Below are 25,091 nucleotides of genomic sequence, written 5' to 3'. Positions count from 1 at the left end.
TAAATAATTTTTCCAGTTCGCACATGTCTATTTTTAGGGGCAAATGCGAGTGAAATACTCGCACTGTAGAGCCCTGTGAAGCCAACCGTGGCTTAACAATTATTAATTGAAACAGCGGTGGGATTATGGATGGGTTTCCTAGAATGGGACACAGGGAAGGTGTGGTGCACAAATTTAATGTTTTCATTCATTTTAATTGCATTCAATCATCATGTTCTTTGTATGCTGAAAGACATAAAGAGTCTGATGGAAATCAGAGTGACTAAACGTTTTGCAAGTTAATTTACTGACAGTATGTTCCCATGTTTTGTAATGAACCTATTTACCACTATACAACTGATAATATTTACATTATATCTATCTCTCACACACACACACACACACACACACACACACACACACACACACACACACACACACACACACACACACACACACACCAGCCACAACAATAAAACCACCTGCCTAATATTGTGTAGGTCCCACTCGTGCCGCCAAAACAGCGCCAACCTGCATCTCAGTTACCGTAGACTTTGTCAGTTTGAACCAGTCTGGCCATTCTCCACTGAACACTCTCATAAACAAGGCGTTTCCATCTACAGAACTGACCTTCACTGGATGTTTTTAGTTTGTTTGCACCATTCTGAGTAAATTCTAGAGACTGTTGTGTGTGAAAATCCCAGGATATCAGCAGTTACAGAAATACTCAAACTGGCCCGTCTGACACCAAAAATCATCCATGTGATTATCTAATCAGCCAATCGTGTGGCAGCAGTGCAGTGCATAAACTCATGCAGATACGGGTCAGGAGCTCCAGTTAATGTTCACATCAAGCATCCGAATGGGGAAACAACGTGATCTCAGTGATTTGGACCGTGGCATGATTGTTCGTGCCAGACGGGCTGGTTTGAGTATTTCTGTAACCGTTGATCTCCTGGGATTTTCACGCACAATGGTCTCTATAATTTACTCAGAATGGTGCCAAAAACAAAAAACATCCAGTGAGCGGCAGTTCTGCGGATGGAAACACCTTGTTGATGAGAGAGGTCAAAAGAGAATGGCCAGACTGGTTCGAAATGACAAAGTCTATGGTAACTCAGACAACCCCTCTCTACAATTGTGGTGAGAAGAATAGCTGTTGGAATCTTGATGCTGTTTTGGAATCAAGAGGGGGACTTACACAATATTAGGCGGTTGTGGCTCATCGGTGTATATATATATATATATATATATATTATTTACATTTACGCATTTGGCAGACGCTTTTATCCAAAGCGACTTACAGTGCACTTATTACAGGGACAATCTCCCTGTAGCAACCTGGAGTTAAGTGACTTGCTCAAGGACACAATGGTGGTGGCCGTGGGGCTCGAACCAGTGACCTTCTGATTATCAGATATGTGCTTTAGCCCACTACACCACCACCACTCCGTATATACATATATTACACAGTGTTTTCAGCTCTGCTAAAGAGAGGTGCCGCTACAGTATCTACAGTGCTGTGGTTAAAAACATTTTTTTATAAAATGATTTGCAGTCTGAATCTGAAGAGATAAAAAGAATGAGTACTGTAAAATGATTAAAAGACAATAAAGATACAACACATCATTCTATTGGGTTATCTTCAGTGGCTGCACGCAAAAACATATAGTCTGACGGATTACTTAAGTAACATCTTACTCATTGGCTGAATGTTTATAGGACAATGTGTAGTGAACCCTCTGGGGTCGACGCGTCCTACTGAATATTTTCGTCATTACAGCGGAAACCACTTAAAATACTCCATAATTTGAGTATACAGATGAGTGTAAGACATCATTAGAAACTATAAAGGGTCTACTTTTATTTGTGTACACTCACAATAACAACAAAATATTGTGCTTTTGTAAAATAAAGAAAATAAAAAGGGTGAGCTTTCAGCAGTCTCTGTGTTCGCGAGCATATTTCTGAAACACGTGACAAAAATTTACTGAAACTCCGCGAATACTTATCACACAAACATGAAACATATGTCTAAAGAAAGCTTAAAATGTCTACTTTTAAATAAAACAATTCAAATTTAAAACAAATATTCTCCTGCAATGTAATCTATATGAAACAAAGCGATGTACATGTTTCAGCTGGCTGAACTCATTATAGCTAATGTGATCACACCCACCAGCAGAACGCGCTATTCATATGGTAATGTGCTGAGACGATCAAAAGGTAAACGCCCCCGACGTGAGGTTTAATGTAAACACAACACAACTAAACTTTTCTGCGTGTTTGTAACGACATGCTATTTTATATAAACAAGTACATATTTGTAAAAATGCTCTCAGATTTTTTCTTCGGAGCCGAGCGGTTGTGTTTCAAGGAGCTGAGTAAAACCCACTGCTGTTCCACTCACCTCTAAAGAGCATACGCTGTTGGAAATACGGCTGTATTTCAAGGATATGCCCCCTTGCGGGCTCGAGCACACTCTACAATGAGTGTGGCATCCTCGTGGGCAATGGCACCTCTTTAGCAGACATCTACAGTATGTCCGGGGAAAGGGCATGCAAATTCTGTTCGCCAATTCTCGTTGGCCTTTTCTCAAATATAAGAGGTAATCGAGGAGGAGACAGTCCTCGACACTGCCGTCCACCCTGGGGAGCGCCGCTGCCATCTGCCGGGTGACAGAGTAGGTTGAGGGAGACCGCTGTCCGTGAGGGGAGGAGGGAAGTAACGCCCCGACTGCCCGGAGCGGTAGGGCCGCTGCCAGGGGCGGAGGAGTGTCCCATTTGCTGCCCATTTGCTGCCAGAAAAGCGGAGGGGTGTTCTGCCCGCTGAGGGTCGAAGGTTTGACTCCGGTTCGCCCGGGGTTGGAGCAGCTGTTGTCCACCTGAGTGTGGAGGAGTGTACGAGGACCACGCGACGGTACATCAGAGAACCGGTGAGTGAGCTTTTTCTCTCTCTCCTCTCTCTCTCTGTTGCACCGTGTTGGCCTTTTCCCTCGCCTGATTTGTTTTTTTTGTTGTAGTCTTCCCCTCCTGTCTCCTCCCAGGGTGAGGAAGGCGGGGATGACCACACAGGACGCAAGATACACCCCGCCCCAGGGATGGGGGGGGGGGGATGTACGTCATGCCGGTGTCACCCTGGCCTGAGATAACGCCGGGAAGAGTGTGGAGCGGAGGGGGGTGGGGCCGGGTCGGAATATCGCGCCCGGTCCCCAATCAGCCTGATGAGGCACGCAAGGGATAAAGGCGGCCGGTGACGATGGTTCGAGAGAGCGAGAATTACGGGCATGTCTGTCATGTGTGTTTGTGTCCTTGTTTGTGCTTTTGGTTTAAGTTTCTCATTAAAATATTATTTATGTTGACAAGCTGGTTCTCGCCTCCTCCCTTGCCCATCCTTTAACTGTGTTACACTAAAGTTTGCAAATTTTTATCCCTTTTTTCTGTCAAAATGCATTTATTTCCTTCATTAAAAAGAAAACAATTTGAAACGAAGCATTCCACAGTATAAAGTTAGAAACACACTAAAATAGCACCAATTCAAGTAACATTAAACGTTGACTAATTGAAATATCTAGTCTTGTAGTTTGCGTTTTGATTGCAAGGGGCATTACATGTCTTAAACCCTTATCCTTCACAAAATTAATAGTGGCTATCCACTTTGCTATAGCAATCATGAAGTCACATTTACATGAAATGCCGCTTTGAACTCTTAGTCTTGTTTTGCTTTTAGCGCTGGCACTGTCCACTTAATGATACTTCATCCGAATGGTCTTGAACGTGATGCCAGGGAAATTCTGATACTTTACTCCAGCGGGTTGTGAGAATGCGGCTTATCACAAATCACATCTGGGTTTGTTTTGTAAAAAAATTAAGGGGTTACAGTTGTGTGTGTTTGTGGTTTGTGCATCAGAGTATTGACCCTGGACACCGCATAAATGTTCTGCCCTATTCCAACTAGTGTTCAGCACTCACACAGAGTGGAATAAAATGTCAGAATCTAATGTGAAAATATGTATGTGTGTTAATCACGATTGAGAAAAAATGTACGTGTTAAAAATGTTTAATTAATCACATGGGTTAACAAATTCATTTTGACAGCTTTTTTTTAGTAATTTTATTTTGTTTAGTGAATAGGCTCCCCACTGCAAAATAGAATTCTGTAAGACACACACACACACACACACACACACACACACACACACACACACACACACACACACACACACATACTATTTCCTGCAGCCTGTAACTATGATGGCTCTAAAATAGTTGGAAACTGTGCCTCTCCTCTGCAGTGCCTCTATTGAAGTTGTTCAAAATGAGGCAGCAGAGACAATTTTACACATCCACTGCTGCTCATGCCCATGTTTAAGTTCTCAGCAGCTGGCTTAATAGGTTACATTTATATGTGCACAAACAAACACACACATGCACAAACACCAGCTGATGACACAGAAGGGAGTGGCTTATGTGTGATGTAACTGCCATAAGGAGCACACGGCTTGGAGCTCAAAAGGCTTTACCCTTACTTGGTAACTTCCTCATTCTCTTGATGACATGACGTAAAGCATCATTCTCTGTATGTGTGTTTGTAAAGCCGCAGAGGAGGATGCATTAATATTTATGGTAAACAAGGTCATATATTAACCAGGGCACAGGGCAACATTGCCACTGAAAGTGACAAATATACCCCATGTATTTCAAATGAGAAAAGGAAATTTCTTGTTTTTTGTTTAATATGTTATGTAGCATTTGATATTTTTCATAATAATCTCCTAGGCCTAATTATGGGTTTAGTGACTTAGCAGACACTGTAGCTGTCAGATTTGTTATGTATTCACTATCTCAGAGGCAAGTGAATGTTTAGCTAATATGACGTGATTGAAAATGGAGTTAACATCAAAATCTACCAAGACTGGAATCTAACATAAAGGCCAGTCAATTATATATAATTTATAATGTATTATATTATTGTGGCAGGGCGGAGGGCGGGGCCGGGTCATGATCCTACACACCCGGTCCCGTATTAGACTAATCAAGCCTCCCGAGAGGGATAAAGGTCGACTGCAGAGGATCGTGCGGGAGAGAGAGAGATAGTTTACGGACATGTCCGTCATATGTGTGTGTTTGTCTTTTAAGTTTTATATTAAACTATTATTTATATTGACAAGCCGGTTCTTGCCTCCTCCTTTCCATTGATCCCTTTACACTGGTGCAGAAGCCCGGGAAGGAGGAGGGATGCCCGTCGCGGAGTCCTCGACACTGCTGTCCACCCAGGGGAGGGAGTAGACCGACCGCCCTGACGCGGTGAACGCCCTCCGTCTGCAAGGCGAGTGGGGACTGGACTCCACGACCGCCTGGAGTGATGGAGCCGCTGCCAAGGGCGGAGGAGAGCCCTGCCATCGCCCAGAAACGCGGAGGGGTCGATGGAAGACTGCCGTCCACGAGGGGAGGAGGGAAGTGTAGGGCCGCTGCCAGGGGCGGAGAGGAGTCCCCACAAGTCGGCGAGAACGCGGAGGGGTGTTCTTTCCGCCGGGGGTCGTGAGTCTGACTCAGGTCTGCCCGGGGAGAAGCGGCTGTCGTCCGCCTGAGAGGGTGGAGTAGTGATCGAGGACCATGCGATGGTGTATCGGAGAACCGGCGAGTAGGTTTTTTTTTTTTTCATCTCTCTCTCACTGCCGCTCTGCGTTGCCCTTTTCCCTCTCTTTTAAATTTTACAGTGTTTTTTTGGGGGGTACTACACTGTTACAGGAAGCACCCCCCCCCCCCAGTTTAATTATTTTGTTTTCCCTCCCCTTGTCCCCTCCCTCGTCCAGGTAGACGGAGATGACCTGCCGGCAGACGGGGCTTAGGGCACGCCCTCCCCCAAGGAAAGAGGGCGTGCCTCATAAGCGCAAACACATTGACATGAATGCCTTTTTAAAGATGCCCGTCCGTCTTTGTGTAGTTTCTGGGTGCGGTCATTATCTCTCCACATCTGACGGACACGATCGCTGTCTCACATGTCTAGGCCATAAACACCTTGAGGAAGTGTTCGTGGACGGTTCATGTTCTCATTGCGAGAACATGACCATGGCAACGTTGCGGTCACGGCTTACTCTCTTTCGGGGGAAACCCACTTCAACCGTCCCCCGCATTGGTACTTCTACCTATGGGTAAGAGGCCGGCCCGACTGACGCTGGAGGCGATTCGGGGCTCCAATGGGTAATAGCACACGGACCGCTCATTCTCCAGCACACTTGTCTGTTCCCATCCAGTTCTGGGATGAGACAGGCAGCTTGCCTCAGTGCCAGCCTAATGTCTCTTTCTGAGCTTGCGAGATGGATGAGATTTCGATCGCTGCATTGGAGAGCACCGTGGTGATAATGGACGCCGAGGACTCAATTGGGCTAGCGCCTTTGAATGTGCTGGCCCAGTCTGAGGCTGACGTGGAGCCTTGGGCTTGAGTGGAACCCTCCACCCGCCACTGAGCACTCGCTGCTTGATGACTGGTTCTTGGAGTCGCTCATGGCCACGCCCTCATGGACCTGCGAGTTCTGAAGTGGGCCTTGCATGAACCGTTCAAGATGCTGATGCAGAAGCACATTTTGGTGTGCCCCCAGCATCAAGATTGGTTTGCGGCGGTAGACCTGAAGGATGCGTACTTTCACATCTTGATTTTACCTCGACACAGACCTTTCCTAAGTTTAATTTCAGACTCGAGTCCCGAGGTGGGCATGATTCCACGGTACACATTGCATGGCTATCACGTCAGCCTGCCGTCACTTCTTCAGCACTTGGACAGCCCTTGCATTTCTGGGGGCAGGAGTCCCCCGACAGCAAGTGTCCAAGCATGTCATGGTTATGACAGATGCCTCCAAGTCAGTTCCTGGACAAGACCACAGCTGTGTTGGAACATCAACTTCCTCAAGTTGCAGGCAGTGTACCACGCCCTGCGGAGGCTATTGCCGTTGATCCAGGTCAAGCACATGTTGGTCTGGATAGACAATATGGCGACAGAAGCGTATATAAACCGCCATGGCGGCTTACACACTCATCGCATGTCACAACTCGCCCGTCACCTCCTCCTCTGGAGTCAGCGGTGACTCAGGTCACTGCGAGCCACTCACATCCCGGTAACCTCAATGCCTAATGCGGGGCAGCTGGCTGGGTGAACCGCTTGTACCCCTCCAGGAGGTGAAGTCATGCGCTCTTTTCTCCCATGCGAGTTCACGAACCTGGATGTCCTTCCTCCCTAGCCCTCTGGCTCGCGAATTCAGCGGAGGAATTCATAGTCAGACCCAGTACGTGTGCTAACATGCCCTGTACTGGGGTAAAATGCTCCACAGGTGTCGATTATCTGCGATGTATTTTCCACAGCACGACCTCCCTTCGGTAGACCCGTGTCTCACTTGAGCAGAGCCCTCTCTGCCCTGGTCGCTGTATTTGTACAGCTCCTCCCCTTTGAGGCAGGACCTACCACAGTGCCCATTCCATGTGCGGCCCTGAGCCCATGTGCGAACTGCCAGAAACATCATCGGAGGTGAGCTTCCCTCCCTCCAGGACATCTATAACAGGCGGTGTGTGAAAAAAGCTTGGAGGATCATCAGAGACTCCAGCCACCCGAGTCATGGGCTGCTCTCACTGCTACCATCAGGCAGGCGGTATCGCAGCATCAGGACCTGCACCAGCCGACTACATGATAGCTTCTTCCCCCAAGCAATCAGACTTTTGAACACTTGATCTCTCACTAATCAACAATCAGCACTGCACTTTATTAATTATCATCTTGTATCACACACTGGACTGTCAAATATATTCTCCCCAATTCAACAACTGTATATATATATATTTTATATACCCATACCCTTATTTTTATTGTATGTGTATTCTATATTGTGTGTATTGTTTACTGTACATTGTATATTGTGTTGTGTAAGTATGTGTACATTTGTTATGTAAATAGTGTTGTGTAAATATGTTGTTTATTGTAATTGGTACTGCTATGTTATTCGGAACTGCACACAAGACTTTCAACTACTGTTGCACTTGTGTACACAGTAGTGTGACAATAAAGTGATTTGATTTGAAGAATGGCAAAAGCGATATTGCATCCACATCCTGACTACCTGTCTAAGGTTCCTTTCTCAACCGTATATCTGGTCACTCTTGAGGCCTCCTGTCCTCTGCCGTTTACAACGCCGGATCAGGATAAATTTCACAGACTGTGTCCAGTTCGTGCCCTTCAGGCTTACGTCCACCGCACTAGCTGGTGGTGTAAGTCAGGGCAACTATTCGTTTGTCATGGGGGCCATAACGGGGGGACCACCAAACATACAATTTCACATTGGGTGAGGGATGCTATTGCCCTGGCCTTTGAGGCACGTGGTCAAGCTTCGCCAGTAGGTATCAGGGCTCACTCTACCGGGGGTCGCTTCCTCTAAAGCTTAGACTGGAGGTGTCCCTCAACAGCATGTTTGTAATGTGGCAGGCTGGTCCTTTCCACATACATTCATAAGATTTTATAGTTTGGATGTTCATGCCACTCTTACGGGCTCTTACGTCCTTGAGTCAACATCAAAGCTCATGTCTGAGACCTCTCGCGTTCTTGTGAACACAAACTACACAACCGTGAGTGGTCCAGACATCCTGCAGTGTGGCGGCGTGGGTATTCTCGTTCCAAAAGTGCTTAATCAAGCGCAGCATCAAAGTGTAGCTTTTGATAGGTAACGTCTCGGGTTACTTAACTGTAACCCTTGTTCCCTGAAAAAGCGGAAAAAGATGTTGCGCTTCATTGCCGCACGGAGGATGCCCCAGGACTGCTCTTCAGAAAAAAAATACCTGACGATGCACCTCTATTTATAACCCCTGGTACTGGCCCATCCTGATGTCACCAGCAGAGGCTATAAATTCCAGTCAATTTCATTGACGTGTTGCACACATCACAGCTGGTCACTCCTAAAAGACGTTCCCAAAGCGCTAAATCATGCGCAGCATCTCGTTCCCCTTTTTCAGGGAACAAGGGTTACAGTTAAATAACCCAAGATGTTCTTTGTTTGTGTATAATTGTTACTATTGTAAAGTTTTACAATATGTTTATGTTTTTATGTGTTTATGTTCTCTTTTAAGCTTGAACACTTTGAACCCCATTGAAAAAAAATCATATATTCCTCAGAAAATCTTTGTATGAGTTTAAAAAAGTGTTTGAGACAGCAGGCTGAGTAAATGATGAGAGATTTATAATTTTTGGGTGAACTTTTCTTTTAAGTGATTCCATTTAAGTATCTGGCATAAATGGATAACACCATGTTTTTAAATGTTTAGGGGAAAAAAGCCCTCACAAAAGGTAAACAAATGCAATTGAAATGTATTTTCAAATATTGAAACATTTCTCACACTGATGCGGAATCGCTTGTGCTGCTGAGTTCATACTAGTGTCAACTTTTTGAGAGCTGAACTTTGAGGTGGTTGCAATCGTTCTCAACTTACTGTCTGCCTGCTTCCCTCTATCCCTCCCACAGGTTTGAAATCACACACAGCTCCACCTCCCCCTTCCCTGCCCTCCCAGTGGGATTGAAGAGGGAACTAAAGATGTTCTACATCACCCACGCTCAAGCATTCTGCCATGACGTTTTCATTATTGCACCACTGAGAACTTGTGCATTTCTCCCTCTCTCTCTCATTATGTCATCTGTAAATGCGTTCTTCTGACAACCTATAATACCTATAAAGTATTGCTGTGATTAAAAGAAATAAAGGCTTGGGAGATTTAAAAGAGGTATTGATTAATTGATTAGTGACACACAAAAACATATTGTTACAAGGTTTAATTGAACAACATTTAAGTTCTTTGATGGCTTTTCAATTTAAATGTTTTTAAAAAACAAAAAGCACTAAATAGTGGGATTAACCAGGGAAATATTGCTTTAAACACATAAATACAACAATTAACAATACACATGTTAATTTACATAATTTAACAACGTTTAAGGTCATTAACCCTCTGGGGTCTGCAGGTGTTTTGGGCCCTGAAGAAGTTCTGACATGCCTTGACATTTGTGCTTTTTTCAGTTGCTTAAAAACACATTAATGGCTAAAGTCTGATAACACTGTATTCAGCACAAACTGGGCTACAATAATATGTGAGCAACATGTGTGTACATGTTTGTATTTTTGAGAAAATAATGTTTATGCATGGTTTTTGAAAAAAAATAAATAAATTTAAGTCATTGAAATAAGGCCATAAAAGCATACTAAGCATTTGTCCACAAGCCTTTAGATAACTGGATCTTGTAGCCTAGAGTTTTTGCTACAAAATGATGTGAAAATCATCCTGATCACCCATTCATACAAAACAATATAGTAATTGAACTTTTGTTAGACACTTTTACTGTTAAGAAAGGTCATATGCGAGGAGGCATGCACTATCATGAATATGGATTGTAATTCACACCTGAGGAGACAAACGACCACTCCCCTGGGCCTATCAATGAGGAATGTGACAGAAAGAGAATGAATATGAGGAGACTTAATGATCAAAATCAAGTTTTAAGTTAAAAGAAGTAATCTGACTATACATATTCTTTACATAAAGACTTTACTTAATTTTAGACCTACACTACCATTTAAAAGAAGTCTCTTCTGCTCACCAAGGCTGCATTTATTTGATCCAAAATACAGTAAAAACAGTGATATTGTGAACTATTTTTACAATTTAAAAGAACAGTTTTCTATTTGAATATATTGTAAAATGCGATTTGTGATCAAAGCTGAATTTTCAGCATCATTACTGCAGACTTCAGTGTCACATGATCCTTCAGAAATCATTATAATATGCTGATTTTCTAATATGGGCATATTTAAAGTGCATTTTACTCATTTACACCTGAACCCATATTTGCAAGCACAAGCTTTGTTGATGATAATGAGGCAGCATAAACACTATAAAATATATAATCTAAAAATGTATCATATTACATATCATATTTATATCATACAGCATACAATTTAAATACCTGCTTTAGCTGAAACAGCATTTAAAATGTAACTAAAACTTGCTTATTAGGACATATTTCAAATGTCAATACTCTGAATCCTGGCTGGCAAGTGAGGAAACAGTCCCACTAGTAAAATATGTACATGTTTATATAAAATAGCATGTCAACTAATTAAAACTAAAAGTCTCTCTTCAAAATACAAACGTTCATCGGCGTCCTGCTCTTCTTCTGAGGAAAATGTGAACTCTTCGTCACTATCCAGGAGTTTTCTCATTTGTATCGTGCATCGTGCTGTCTTTCAAACGCACAGAAAAATGAACGAACTTGCTGTTTTTAAGACAAAGTCGGGGTCGTTTACCATTTGCATTGATCGTCTCAGTACATTACCGTATGAATAGTGCACTCTGCTGGTAGGTGGGATCACATTAGAGATAAATTAGCTGGGCCAGGAAAACTGTACATCACTTTGTTTCATACAGATTACATTGCAGGAGAATATTTGTTTTAAATTTTAAGCTTTCTTTAGACATATGTTTTATGTTTGTGTGATAAGTATTTGCGGTGTTTCAGTTCATTTTTGTGACGAGTTTCAGAAATATGCTCATGAACACAGAGACTGCTTACAGCTCACTCTTTTTATTTTCTTTAATTTACAAAAGCACATGGTTTTGTTGTTATTGTGAATGTACACAAATAAAGGTAGACCCTTTATAGTCTTTAATGATGACTTACACTCATCTGTATGCCCAAAAATGACGAAGAATTTTATGTTGTTTCTGCAGTAATGATGAAAAATCCAGATTTAAGACATTACAGCATGATTTTCTGTAAAGCTGCTTTGAATCAACGTGCATTGTGAACAGCGATACACAAATAAAAATGCCTTGACCTGACTTAAAGGAGTGTCTGATGTATTACATCATTTCATTTAGATACATGCAACACAGCATCTTTGACTGAGTCCCTTAAACTTGGCAGTGTGCAGCTGCTATATTAAAGGAGAATGTAATACTTTTTAATAACTCGCAGATACTCTGTATAAGAATTAGCCTTACCTGACCCCAGAGCAGCTCGCCAACCCCTATGAACACACACCAGAGCCACTGATCAATGGTGAGGGCTATGCAGGAGAATGGCTTCCCTCCAAACTGCACAATAACAATCTGTAACAAAGTATATACCATTAGTCCACTTCAACTTTAATAAAGCAATATGCCAAAAGAGGCTTAAGAGTTAAAATTATTTTGAGACCACAATATTGAGACGGTGTTGTTTTGCGAAGTGGAGTGCTTGTCTGTAATCATGGTAAAAACAACTGTAACCCATGGCCTCAGGTGGATTATTGCATTTATAAAACGGTGGCAATATGATTAATGTTCAATTGAAAATAAAGATTATTATTAACAGTAACACAATAATTTAGTAATATAATTTAGGAACCTAAATTTAGGCCGATTACACATGCTAAGCAACGTTGCAACTTTTTACAAAATTGATTTATTTGCGGTTACAGGAGTGTGCATATTGGTAAGTGACAAAGACTAAACAGCTCCTCGTCAATCAATCTATCAAACTGACTTTCAACTTTGTGATTATGTTTTACCTGCAGAGCAAAGGTTCCCAGAACAACACTGCAGAATATGGGGTTCCGATAGATTCCCTCAAACACGTTTCTCTCGCCGTGGATCTTGCGGGCATTGATCTCATTGAAGAGCTGCATCATAACGAAGACGTTGAAGATGATGGTGTAGTGCTCAGATGGCGGGGAGTGGAGTGGGGTGTTACGGCCGCTATCAATGTTGAACAACTTCTCACCTTTGGGGACAGCAAGATAGTTTCAGTAATTAAATTCATACAGTGTTGTATGTTTTCGGCTCTTAAGGAAATTTTCACAAAATACTACATGTTCTCCTTAATTAAAAAATACATTTCAGTCAAGTGTAATGCCCAAAGAGAGAGAGAGATGAAAAAGTATTTTCAAACTCCACAGACTGGGGTCTACTGTGTCATTGTTTCTAAATCCACAGGCAAGGTAAACTTGTGATATACTTAAACTTGTCTAATTAGTTGGCAATAGCACAACATGGGAACATTTACAGTGATCCATCCTGCAGCACTGTGACATGCTTTAGGGCTTTAGCTAGTCTGTGATGTGATCTGTTTGACAAGCAGGGAACACAAGCTGGCTTAAAACCAGGATTTACAGTAATAATGCCTATTTGTGGCAGGTTTTCACTCAAGTTGAAATGGAGGCAATTAACTCCTTACAAAGAACAACACATTTTACTCAAATAAATATTTCTCATGATACGATTATACTTTTAATTCTTAGCTATAATAAAATTGTATGCCTTAAGTGGGCACATTGTCACACTAAATGTGGTAAATTAACTCTTTCCCCGCCAAACACGGAATTTTCCGGGTATCCGTGTTTTAGGTGGTATACGGTAAGGAAGACCCGCACGCATGTTTTGAGAGAGTACGCAACTCTTTGATCAAAGAAACAGACTGCGATCGTCTCAAACGTGAAGTGGAACACCATACTAATACTAAAGCACTTGTTTGATAAAAATGCCTTTTTCTCAGCTTTTTGTCCGAAATGTTGTTTTTGACAAAACCTACCTCTGTTCAAGTGGCAATAAAAAAGAACAAATGAAGATAAAATAAAATCGGTTTTTTTTTGCCTAAAAGCAGAGGCTCAGATCTTTATTTTGATATATAGCATCTTCATATATTCATGGAAGAAAATATTCTGCGGGCCATTAAAGTTTAGCGAAAATTGTCAAAAACCCTGGCGGTGGCTGGCAACTTTTTTTAAAAACGCTGGCGGGGAAAGAGTTAAATGAAACCAGCCATTAAACAGCCTATTATAGGCTTTGCAGCAAAGTGTCAACAGTAAAACAAAAATGAAAAACAAAATTAATTAAACCCTTATAATCAGGTGTATTTTTGGGCCGCTGTCTGCAATTTTTGACTCATTTTTAAAAGCTCAACATACACATACTTTGGACAAATTGCAAAAAATGTTACCATGTTATGATAAACATAGCAAAAAAAAAAAAAAAAAAAAGCATTTTTGTTGTCCCAACTTTGTAAACATTTAATTCTGGTTCTGTTCACTCAACCTCACTTTGAAAAGTCTCATTTTATACTCCTGGGTAGCAGAAAGCACTAGAAAAAATATTTGTTTTCCCCCCATCAAATTCCATCACAATTTACAGATCTGAATTGTAGGTGGCGCTCTAACTCATTTTAGCCCTCAGAGTGCTCGTCCATATACAGTCAGTCCTTTGTTATTTCATTGAATATCTTAGCCTCTGAGTAGACTAGAAGCTCAATCTAGAAGTCACTAGAAAGCTGAGATCCTCTTCTTTGCGAATTTCATCATCAATAGTCAAAAACATATTTTCTGATCATTTGATTTGCATGATTTCCATTATGGATGGCATATTTTGTTCTGACATCTTATATATATATATAAAACACAGTTTTTAAAGAACTTCCTAAGGTAAAAGCAGATATAAAACATTTGGCTTTTTGGGGCATACAGCAGTAGTTATTGGAACATATAAGAGACATTTGTATTTGATGACTTACAGAAATAAAATTTCATTTTGTGATTCTTTTTAAAAATCTTTCGAACTGTGTTATTAACTGTATTAAATTAAATTATCTTTACAGTTACATTCCTGAACGTGAGAGCTTTCATTTGATATATGACTTGTCTTATTATGTGCAATGTGTATGACTTTTATTTTTCTATAAATATTTCTACCCCCATTTGATCTGCCTTATGTATACAGAGACTTTAATGTTTTAAGCATAACATTTTTTTCACAATATAGCACCCCCCTTAGTTTAAGGGGTATAACAGCAAAAATGATACCACAACATACAAAACCATTAAACCAGAACTTGCCCCCCAAAAAATTTGATAACTTGCCCCAACCTGGCAATTATGAGAAATATCCTCGCCCTGAAAACACAGTACAACCTAGTGTTTTTTTTTGTGTTCACCAGTTTAACCAACAGGTAAGCAAAAATATGATAATATTGTAATTTTAGTTTGGAGGTTCCAATTTACAAAAGAATATTCTAATTTAAGAGGATTTGTTGTTTAACCTTTGGATATACAACCCCTTTTTGAGCACAAACCATGAAAATGACATACCTGAACTTAAATGGTTGTATTTACTGGACCCTTTGGAGTATGGACACCATTGTAGTATCTTTCGAAAGACACTTTTAGCTTTAGTTCCGAAGTTTCAGAATTAATATATGTTGTTATTTTATAAAGTTAAAGAAGCTTAAGTTTATTGTAATGGAAATATTTTGTGCTGAACATGTTTTTATAATCTAAAAAAACAATGATAAAAGTGCCAAGAGAACCCAAAAATGCAAGGTTCTAAAAGCCGCAAGTCTAAAGAAAGTAGGTTAATGCAAGCCTTTTTCTCAGTAAAACTGCTGGAAGCGTACAGAGTAAAATTAAGGCTCCGCCTTTCAAGACAACACAAAATCTGACTGCACTGCTTGGCTATTATGAATAAATCTACAACCCATTTTAAAAAATAGACTTTGGAGACTATTTTGTTTACAAAACTCTAATATATAAGATAATATACAGTTTTACAACATGAATGCTGCAGAGAATGCATAGTTTGTTGAAGAACGATGACAAAGGGTAATTCTTTCAGGCGAGATCTCATGTAAACAATAGAGAATATATCAACATTTCTCAGATTTATCACTTTTATGGACAAAAAGTGCTACTGAAGTTTTTCAAAGAACACTTGTCAAGGACAATGGACCCAAGTGTGGCAAACAGGATTCATCTGGCGATCAAGTTTTCATAACAAATGTATGAAGTCCCATTTTGATATTGCATGTTTTCATTTGTACTTCTGGCACAAATAACTAAATTGCTGTTTCTGGAGCATTGCTATAGTGAAACAGAGATCAGATATCAACGCTGAACCCTTAGACCTTTGAAAAGATGTATAATTTGTTAACATTAATTACATTTATAGACAGTAAATTATATATTAAATGTAAGCAGAGTGACGTCACCACCGTGTCAACAGGTATCAACAGGTTAAGATCAACATATAAAACTACTACTACAGTGATTTTGACCTTATATTTTACAACTTTCAGGAACGGTAACTGGGTCTCCCCTATATCCCACTCAGTAGTACTCTGGCTACACAAATGGAAATAATATTTGAGATATTGGAACTCATTTGATTGTGGTAAAACTACATTTTGGTAAAACCTTATCACGAATAGCAAAGCCTCTTACCAGCAAAGAGAAGAGTAAATGTGATGACAAGTTGGTAAACGGCATGACCTAAGATGTTCTTCATCATAGTCCTAGAAATTAGTGGTTTGTTCCGTCCGTAAGGTTTTCGCAGTAGGAGTGATTCTGTCGGAGGTTCTGTTGCCAGAGCCAAAGAAGCCAGAGTGTCCATAATTAGATTTACCCACAACATCTGAACGGCTTTAAGAGGAGAGTCCTGCAGACACAACAAACCAGAGTAAGACTCTACAGAAAGGACATTCTAACAGTATTGTCATATGTAATGTTGTTAGGCTGGGACCCAGTAAGACTGGCCGGCCCCATATTAGCTGAAATCTGGCAACAGCGCTAAATGGCCACACCATGTTTAAATAAATATATAAGACTTTGTCTTGGCTTGTACAGTTCCTTTGTCTTTATGATTGCATTCTTTAATAATGGTCACTATGATGAATTGTCCCCCACAATGGCATGCTTAACCACCAAGTACACTTATGTTTATCTGCCTGGAACCCAGTTATTAATTTTTGTCTTTTGTTGAGGCATTTGTTTCTAGTGAATTTTTGAGCCCATATATGCCACTTTGCATCTTAAAGAGGATATTTTGGGCTTTTCAAATGTTTTAAATATTTGGTGATTTTGCCAGGATGTTTTTTCTAAACATCTTTGAAAAATGTTAATGTTAACATAAATGTCACATTAAATAGCTTTAAATTCATATGAATAAGTGTGCTTAAATAATTTTCTAAAATCACTATTTACATTTCTTCTTATATCAGTGTTACAAAGGAAATTTTATTAAAAAAAAAAAATAGCCCAGGACCTAAAGCTTGATTGGTACATGAAATTATTATTATTTTTTTTTTTATCCAGTATTGTCTTTTCTCAATGACTTAAGAGTAAAGATGTTGTTTACAGATGAAGTACTGTATAATAAAATATGAAATGCAAAAACAAGTCTGGTCAGAGGATGTTAATGTACCTGTGTGATGCATGCCCCAGTGAAGGCAACAATTACAGCCACTACATTGACAGTCAGTTGAAACTGCAGAAATTTGGAGATGCTGTCATAGACGTTACGTCCCCACATCACAGCTTTGACAATACTGGTGAAGTTGTCATCGGTAAGGATGATGTCAGAGGCCTCCTTTGCAACATCTGTGCCAGCAATTCCCTGAAACACAAAGCAAGCAGCTGATTTTCAGAAATATTACATGAGTGTCTTCGTAAATACTGGAAATGTCTACTTCATTTTGAATTGGAGATACTGGTTTATTTTCAGGAATAACATCAAAAATGTTGAAAGGAAAACAGAGTTAAAAGGGGAAAGAACTACAATAGAATGAGTTCCCCGTCTGTCGCTCACTTCGACGTTGTGCTGAAGAAGCGACACTAGGGGTCTCTCTTGAGAGCCTCACGCATCTCTTAACTTGAGAAAAGGCCAATGAAAAATTGGCAGACAGAATTTGCATGTCCTTCCCCCGGACATATGGGTATAAAGGGAGGGAAATATGCGTCTGTCCATTCAGATTTTTCCTTCAGGGCCGAGCGGTTGTGTGATCAGCGAGCTGTATTCACAGACTGTTTCACTCATCTCTACAAGAGCGTATGCTTTTGGATCTACAGTGCCTATAAGCTGCTTTTTCCATCTCTTCACAACAGTGCAGCTTTGCCCCTCGGTGCTTCAACAGCACTTCTAAAAGAGAATATTTCTCTAAAAGAGCAATACACAGCGGCGTTGAATGTCGTTTTCAGGACAAGTATTTAAGTATAGTGTAGTTCAAGTATAGTTCCTGGATATGGTCAAGTTGTCTCTGCTACTGACGGTCACAGGCGCTGCCTCGTGTGTCTGGGCAGCGATCACACCGAGGCAGCATTTGTGGATGGTTTGTGTACTCACTGCGAGAACCATACCATGGCAACGTAGCAGTCGCGGCTTTCCTTCTTAAAGAGGAACGCCACTCCAGCCTGCATGATGAGCTGACGAGGTCGTGGAGGGAATCTTTCACTGCTCGCAGCCGACATCCTCGCTCATACACGCATACATCCCTCGACACGGGAGCAGCCCACGAGGACTCGGCGGTGCCCCAGGTGGACAGAGCCGCTGCGATCCACCTGTGTTCCGAGAATGCCGGCACCAAGCAGAATCACCTGGTGCTCCCCTCCAAGGCTTGTAGGATGACATCATCACTGACCTCCAAAGCCTACAGTGCCGCTGGACAGGCCGCCTCTGCCCTGCATGCCATGGCCAAGGCACTCAAAGATCTGCACTTGGGGAGTCCTGACCCCGACGTGTTGCAGGAACTGTGTTCAGCGACCGACCTCACCCTCAGGACCACGAAGGTCACAGCGTGGACTCGGGCAGGCTATGGCCGCCCTCGTGGTCCAGGAACGAAATCTTTGGCTGAAACTGGTCGAGATAAGGAATGTGGACAAACCACGCTTCCTCAACGCCCCTGTCTCCCAGTTCGGTCTCTTCGGCGACACTGTGGAGGACTTCACCCAGAAGAAACAGAAGGAGGCCACTTCTCACATCATGCCCCGTGGCGCCACCAGCGTGGGCCATGCTCCATCTGCTCGCCGAGGGCGTCCTCCTGAGGATTCCAGAAAACGTGCAGCACCACCCCAACCTGGGCCCAGCTCTCGATCACCCCGCAGGAATTGCAAACCCCCCCCGTCTCCCGAACATGGACCCGGGGACCCGGAAGGCTCCCAAGCGTTCCTGAGATGGACGACCCAGGGAATGAGATTTTTCCTCCAGAGCTGGTAGACAGACCACTCCTTCCCCCGGTGGAGGTCCGGGAGGAGAATACTCTGTTCAGTTTGTTTTCTTTGTTGCACCCCCTTCGGGCTGTGGTACCCACATTCTCCTCTTTCTCAGGTTTCTCCCGAATATGGACCCCTAGTGTCGCTTCCTGTACACAAAGTCGAAGTGAGCGACAGATGGGGAACATCTAGGTTACTGTTGTAACCTTTGTTCCCTGATGGAGGGAACAAGACGTTGTGTCCTCCCGGCCACGACGCTGAACCGAGCCACTGTTATGGTCGAACCTCATTCTCGGCTCCTCAGTGCAAAACCTGAATGGACATACACATATTTCCCTCCCTTTATACCCATATGTCTGGGGGAGGGACATGCAAATTCTGTCTGCCAATTTCTCATTGGCCTTTTCTCAAGTTCAGCGATGCACGAGTCTCTCAAGAGAGACCCCTAGTGTCGCTTCTTCAACACTACGTCTCGTTCCCCCCATCAGGGATCGGAGGTTACAACAGTAACCTAGACGTTTTAATTGGCCCTCTTCATGGCTGCGGATGTGTTTTATATCAGGATATTTCAGCTAAAAAAGTCTTGCATGGCTAACTTAACTCTTCACAGGATATTGGCTCGATTACTTTCCGCACCATCTCATCTCGATCCTTGGCCTTGAAGGCACGCAGCTTGCCTAAGCACCACAAATAGAACAGCTTCTGAGCTTCTATTTCTGAAACAATGTACCATCCATGGCCTCTTTCTAACCTAATGTACTCCAATTGGCAGTTACCACAATTGCACCACCAACTGCTTTTGAAAACTTCTTAGGTTTTGAATTTTTGAGCATCTACAGTATATGTAAGATTCAGTGTGAATTGTGTATATAAATGTTGTGTCTATGTCTTACACTCTATGCAAAGTGCATTTTTGGAAGCACATATTAATTGTTACTTCTCATTGTGGGGTCATCTGATCAACAAGCAGGGGCTCCATGAGCATTGCTCACCCACCGATGAGCAAACGAGCCCACACCACATGTTGCAATAATGTCCTGAGGCATTTTGGCTTGGTACAGAGCAGGGGCTATTGGACAGGGATTGGGACAATATCTCTCCAGTTATTAAGGCTATCTTTGACACAGTCTAACACCTGCTGCCAAACCCTCATCGAATGAGCCAGACACGCAGCCCAACACTGCAACCGACTTTTGCAATAAAAAGACAATTTAGCAGCATTGTGTATCTAAATGTAAGATGGTGTGTCTATGTCTTACACTCTCCATACAGAGTGCTATTTTAGAAGCACATACTAATTGTTATGTCTCATTGTGGGGTCATCTGATCAACAAGCAGGGGCTCCATGAGCGTTGCTAACCCACTGATGAGCACATGAGCAAGCACCACATGTTGTAATGATGTCCTGAGGCATTTTGGCTTGGTGCAGAGCAGGGGATATTGGACAGGGATTGGGACAAAACCTCTCCAGTTATTAAGACAATCTTTGACACAGTCTAACACCTGCTGCCAAACCCTCATCGAATGAGCCAGACAAGCACCCCAAAATTGCAACTGACAATTTTGCAGCAAGACAGCCGTCTTAAAAGCAAAACAAACAAAACAAAGGCTGAACAGACTTGGATGAAGGTATGTCAGCTATTCTAGGCAGTATTTGAAAGACAATTACTGTAAGACTCAATGCACAATATCTCGACTACAATACTTGAGTAAAAGTATTATCGGTAATTTGAAAACTGTATAGTAAAGTTTTGTTTTATCTGTCTTTTTTACTGGCAGTAATGCTATGTCTAAGGGGGTGTATCTTAAAATTCGGTCAAAAGTTCATTGGTTGCTGCCATGTGTGAACTGTCCAATGGCATTTTTTAACTAGATTGGCAAATAAAAAACTACAGGCATTATAAAATGCATTTTAAAAGATGCATCTAAAAAAAAAGTTATTATTAAATAGTTAGATTTAATTAAATTTTTAAATATGAATAGCATTACATATGTATATTTGTCATTTGAAAAGTTATTTATTAGTGTATTATTTTATTCTGAGTGGCACTCCATGTCCTCCATAGTGTGAAACCTGTATCTGAAAAAAAAAGAGCACCGATTTGACTGGGGAACCACAAAAAAGACATGATTTACCATAGCGAAACCAACATCTGCTTTTTTAAGAGCAGGACCGTCGTTGGTTCCATCTCCAGTCACAGCCACCACCTGTCTCGTCTCTCCAACTGTGCTGTCAATGATGCCTGAAAGACAATAACACAGGCACTGCTTTAGGGAAAACCAAAATAGGTTACAATATTTAACCTACATGAATTAAATATAAAACAATACCTGCACACACAAACAAAAAAAATCTCTGTTTTAATTTGGTTGTTAAGCCTCAACCAAACTAAAAGCATCCATTATTTCAGTTTGGATTCATAACAGGTAACCACAATAAGAACAGGGCTTCACAACATGACCAAAAGTATGTGGGCCCCCTGACCTCACACTCATTTGTCCTACAAGTTTTCCAAATCCCGAGCATTAATAGGGAGTTGGTCCACCAGAAGAGCTTTCACTCTTCTGGTTCAACTTTTCCACTAGATGTTGTAACATGGCTGTGGGGATTTGCTCCCATTTAGTCACAAATGGGACAAATTTAGGTCTTACCAGTTCCAAATCATCACAAAGGTGTTAAAAAAGCCATTAGTTAGAAGGTGTGTACACATACTTTTGACCATGAAGTGTATGTATAAATGTTAATACGGTATAACAGTACATTGAAAGTGTAAACTGCAAACTATCCATTCACCAAATAATTTGTAAGATTCTAACCTTTGACAAGAGTGTGTTTGTCTGTTGGGGAGGAACGGGCCAGAACACGCAGATTGGGCCAAATCTTGTCAAGACGCTCTTGCTCCACCTAGAGATAGAGACAATGTTTAAATAAGCACTTTGCATGTCCTTGTATCTCAACTGTACATCAAGTTCTCCAGCTCCTTACTTCTCCTTTGTCATTACGAATCTGCTGGTTGAAGTCTTTGCCCTCCAGACACAAGAAGTCCTCTCCAGGCTGCAGGATTCCACACTTGGTGGCGATGGCACGGGCTGTGTTTATGTTGTCTCCAGTGACCATACGGACGGTAATGCCTGCTCGCTGGCATTTTGCGATTGCCTCAGGAACCTGTAGATTGAGCACACAGAGGAAAAGAAGGACAATTGATTGGCTTGGTTCAAAGCAGGAGATACTGGGCAGCCTAACATTCACTGGCAAATCCTTATCCATCCTTATCAAATATTGATCTAAATTTATAGAGCAAAATATGCAGTCTGAATGGATTTTGATAAAGATCGACAAATCCAGACTAGAGGATTTAGCCATTTTAAGTTAGTACCACAAAATACTACATAAGATATTTATAATATCTAATAAAAGTTCAACAGACAGAAGTGGCATTTTCAGCAATTAATAATTACTATTTTTGCTGTATGTTATTTGTAGCCAGGCCTCCTTTCATGATTTGAAAGATATTGTCAAGTTTGTAGGAGACATATTCTGGCAGGTAGCGCATGTGCGCAGTGGCGCTTATGTGAGCAGTCGTGTCATATCTCAATTTCAATCCAATGTCCTTTCAATAAAAAAATGTCATTAGTTTCAGATCAGTGCATTGTCTGGAATGCTCAACTTTAGGTAGATTTAATCAAACTCAACTACACCAGAACCTCTCTCACAATTTTTCAACAAACAATAGGGCATTTTGCACCAATACAGTAGAATTTGTTTTGCATTGTTGTCACTGGAATGATTGTTGAAATTTTGCTTTGCTGCGATCAGTTTGCAATTAACACAGTTAAACAGGCTGTGTTTGAGTGGAAGCAAGACAAACCTCTAGGTGATGCCATTGTTGGTCTCAGATCAGTGCTAAGAATATTGTAATCACTCTTGGTGTGACACCCTGACAGTCCTGTGCCATTCATTTAGCCGTAAGTGTTGAGACTACTAAACACATGAAGTGGCTGGATCCAGAGCTTATGTGTGTATGCTGGAGTCCTATGTAATTATCCCCAATCAGTCTTGTGATGAATCACACCACACCCCTAATTAGAACCAATAAGCTTACTAATTTATAGATAATTAAAAACCTTCCAGTAATGGACAGAGATGTCATACAGTGATGTCACACAACGCCAATGCATGTGAAGAACATGCTATTTTGACATGATGCACAGAAACTAGTGTGTGCATTTATAACCTAAAAACCTGACTACTGTCTTGCCTCCAAACATTGCTACATTGTTTTCACTAGTGCAAAAACATTTAAGCTCATCTTTTCATCACTAAATTATTCTAAAATTCCATTATAAAGCTGTAAATGGACTTGCTCTATTATCAGGCAGAACACAATATTGTCTTCAACATCAGCTCTGATCACAAGGCACAATAATTTTTTTATTTTTTTTATTGCTTTACATTGTCATGTTAACAAAGTTGAAAAATTTGATATAAATTTACACAGAAAAGGCTAGTAAGTGATTTTATCACATTCAAATCATGTTAACGTCTAGGTTACTATTGTAACCTCTGTTCCCTGATGGAGAGAACGAGACGTTGTGTCGAAGAAGCGACACTAGGGGTCTCTCTTGATAGCCTCGCGCATCTCTGAACTTGAGAAAAGGCCAATGAGAAATTGGCAGACAGAATTTGCATGTCCCGCCACCGGACATACGGGTATAAAGGGAGGGAAATATGCGTCTGTTCAGGTTTTTGCCCTGAGGAGCCGAGAATGAGGTTCGGCCATTCTCAGTGGCTCGGTTCAGCGTCATAGCCGGGAGGACACAACGTCTTGTTCCCTCCATCAGGAAACGAAGGTTACAATAGTAACCTAGACGTTGCCCGTCTGTCGCTCACTTCGACGTTGTGTTGAAGGAATGGGGAACCTACATATTGGTAATACATTTTTTTGGTAGTCACTATTATGCCACAAATGCTGTTGATTGAGCTTAACTTGTAATGAGCCGGTAATATTCCTTTTAATTACAGAGCTGAATTTTTTTACCCCATTATTTTTGAGAGCTGGAAATGCTGGTACTGTCAACCAATCATTCGCTCATTTGCTTTCACTACATAGTTTATGGTTGTGGTTTTCTATCATTTTACAGAGCCAATATGTCTGTTTTGCCCCTGACCAAGACTCGTCTAACTATGAGCATAAAGTATGGTCCACATCACCCACATTAGGTTGAGGATCACCAAATTAGACCAAAAGGGTCCTTCTGACAAAAATTTAAGTGGCCAACTGTTTTTTTTTCACCAGATATTTTGGGGATGAAGAAAATCCCATATATCTTGTTTACATGATACTAAGCATCTAAAAATAAAAAATAAAAACTCTTGAATAATTTTCAAAGACTTAATGTCATTAACCTAACAAACCTGGCAAGTGCACTTATTTAATTGCAAAAAATTGCCTGCCATTCCTGTCATATCCAGCCTGCTTGAAAAGACAATCCTGCCCCATATGCTTCATCTATCATATATAGCCCACCACATCCACAAAACTCTCCACAAATGCAAATTGCATGATCTTAATATTCATCTCTTGTATTTCAGAGTTGTACACTATATATTTAAAGCTGAATTGAACTGAACTTACACCAGTCAGTGTCACAGAACATCTTACTGTATGGTGAATGGACAGAGGATGACAATTTAGATCAAAAGGTGGATGTTAACATTGTTCATGATTACCACACAATAGGGTTGCAGCGGTATACCTGTTTCACAGTATACCACGGTTTGAAAATTGACGGTTATCATACCATGTACATTTGCTTTTCTACGGTATTGAGAAAAAATGCAACCGGACGGAGAATCTCATATGCGCTGGCGCATCTCCTTTATTCCTTGTCTGCCAGTCAGACTCGTCAACTTGCGACACACACACACACACAGGCATGCACGCGCACAGCGGACAAAATGTCAGCGAGAAGCGAGGCGAGGGGGTCTGACATGAGTGTGTGTGTGAGTTAAAGCAGTGTTTCTCAAATGGTTAATTCGGACTGGGTCGCAGACAGCAGGGAAAGAGCAATGCC

General features: G+C 41.4%; 1 protein-coding gene across 5 annotated transcripts in view; it reads right to left on the bottom strand.

The window, feature by feature from the left end:
- The window catches only part of LOC127625642 (plasma membrane calcium-transporting ATPase 3-like), a 177,312-nt gene that overhangs the window by 18,552 nt on the left and 133,669 nt on the right, over window positions 1-25,091 (bottom strand). For all 5 annotated transcript variants that reach the window (XM_052100938.1, XM_052100935.1, XM_052100937.1 and 2 more), the window contains 7 exons: window positions 22,003-22,182; window positions 21,834-21,921; window positions 21,153-21,259; window positions 17,233-17,424; window positions 16,254-16,467; window positions 12,558-12,769; window positions 12,010-12,117 (listed from right to left, as the gene is read on the bottom strand). In XM_052100938.1, coding sequence (XP_051956898.1) covers window positions 12,010-12,117; window positions 12,558-12,769; window positions 16,254-16,467; window positions 17,233-17,424; window positions 21,153-21,259; window positions 21,834-21,921; window positions 22,003-22,182 — 1,101 coding nt within the window. The remainder of the gene's footprint in view (window positions 1-12,009; window positions 12,118-12,557; window positions 12,770-16,253; window positions 16,468-17,232; window positions 17,425-21,152; window positions 21,260-21,833; window positions 21,922-22,002; window positions 22,183-25,091) is intronic.

Source organism: Xyrauchen texanus, chromosome 32 (genome assembly GCF_025860055.1).
Source record: "Xyrauchen texanus isolate HMW12.3.18 chromosome 32, RBS_HiC_50CHRs, whole genome shotgun sequence".
Classification (NCBI taxonomy): domain Eukaryota; kingdom Metazoa; phylum Chordata; class Actinopteri; order Cypriniformes; family Catostomidae; genus Xyrauchen; species Xyrauchen texanus.
This window is presented reverse-complemented; position numbering and strand designations above follow the sequence as displayed.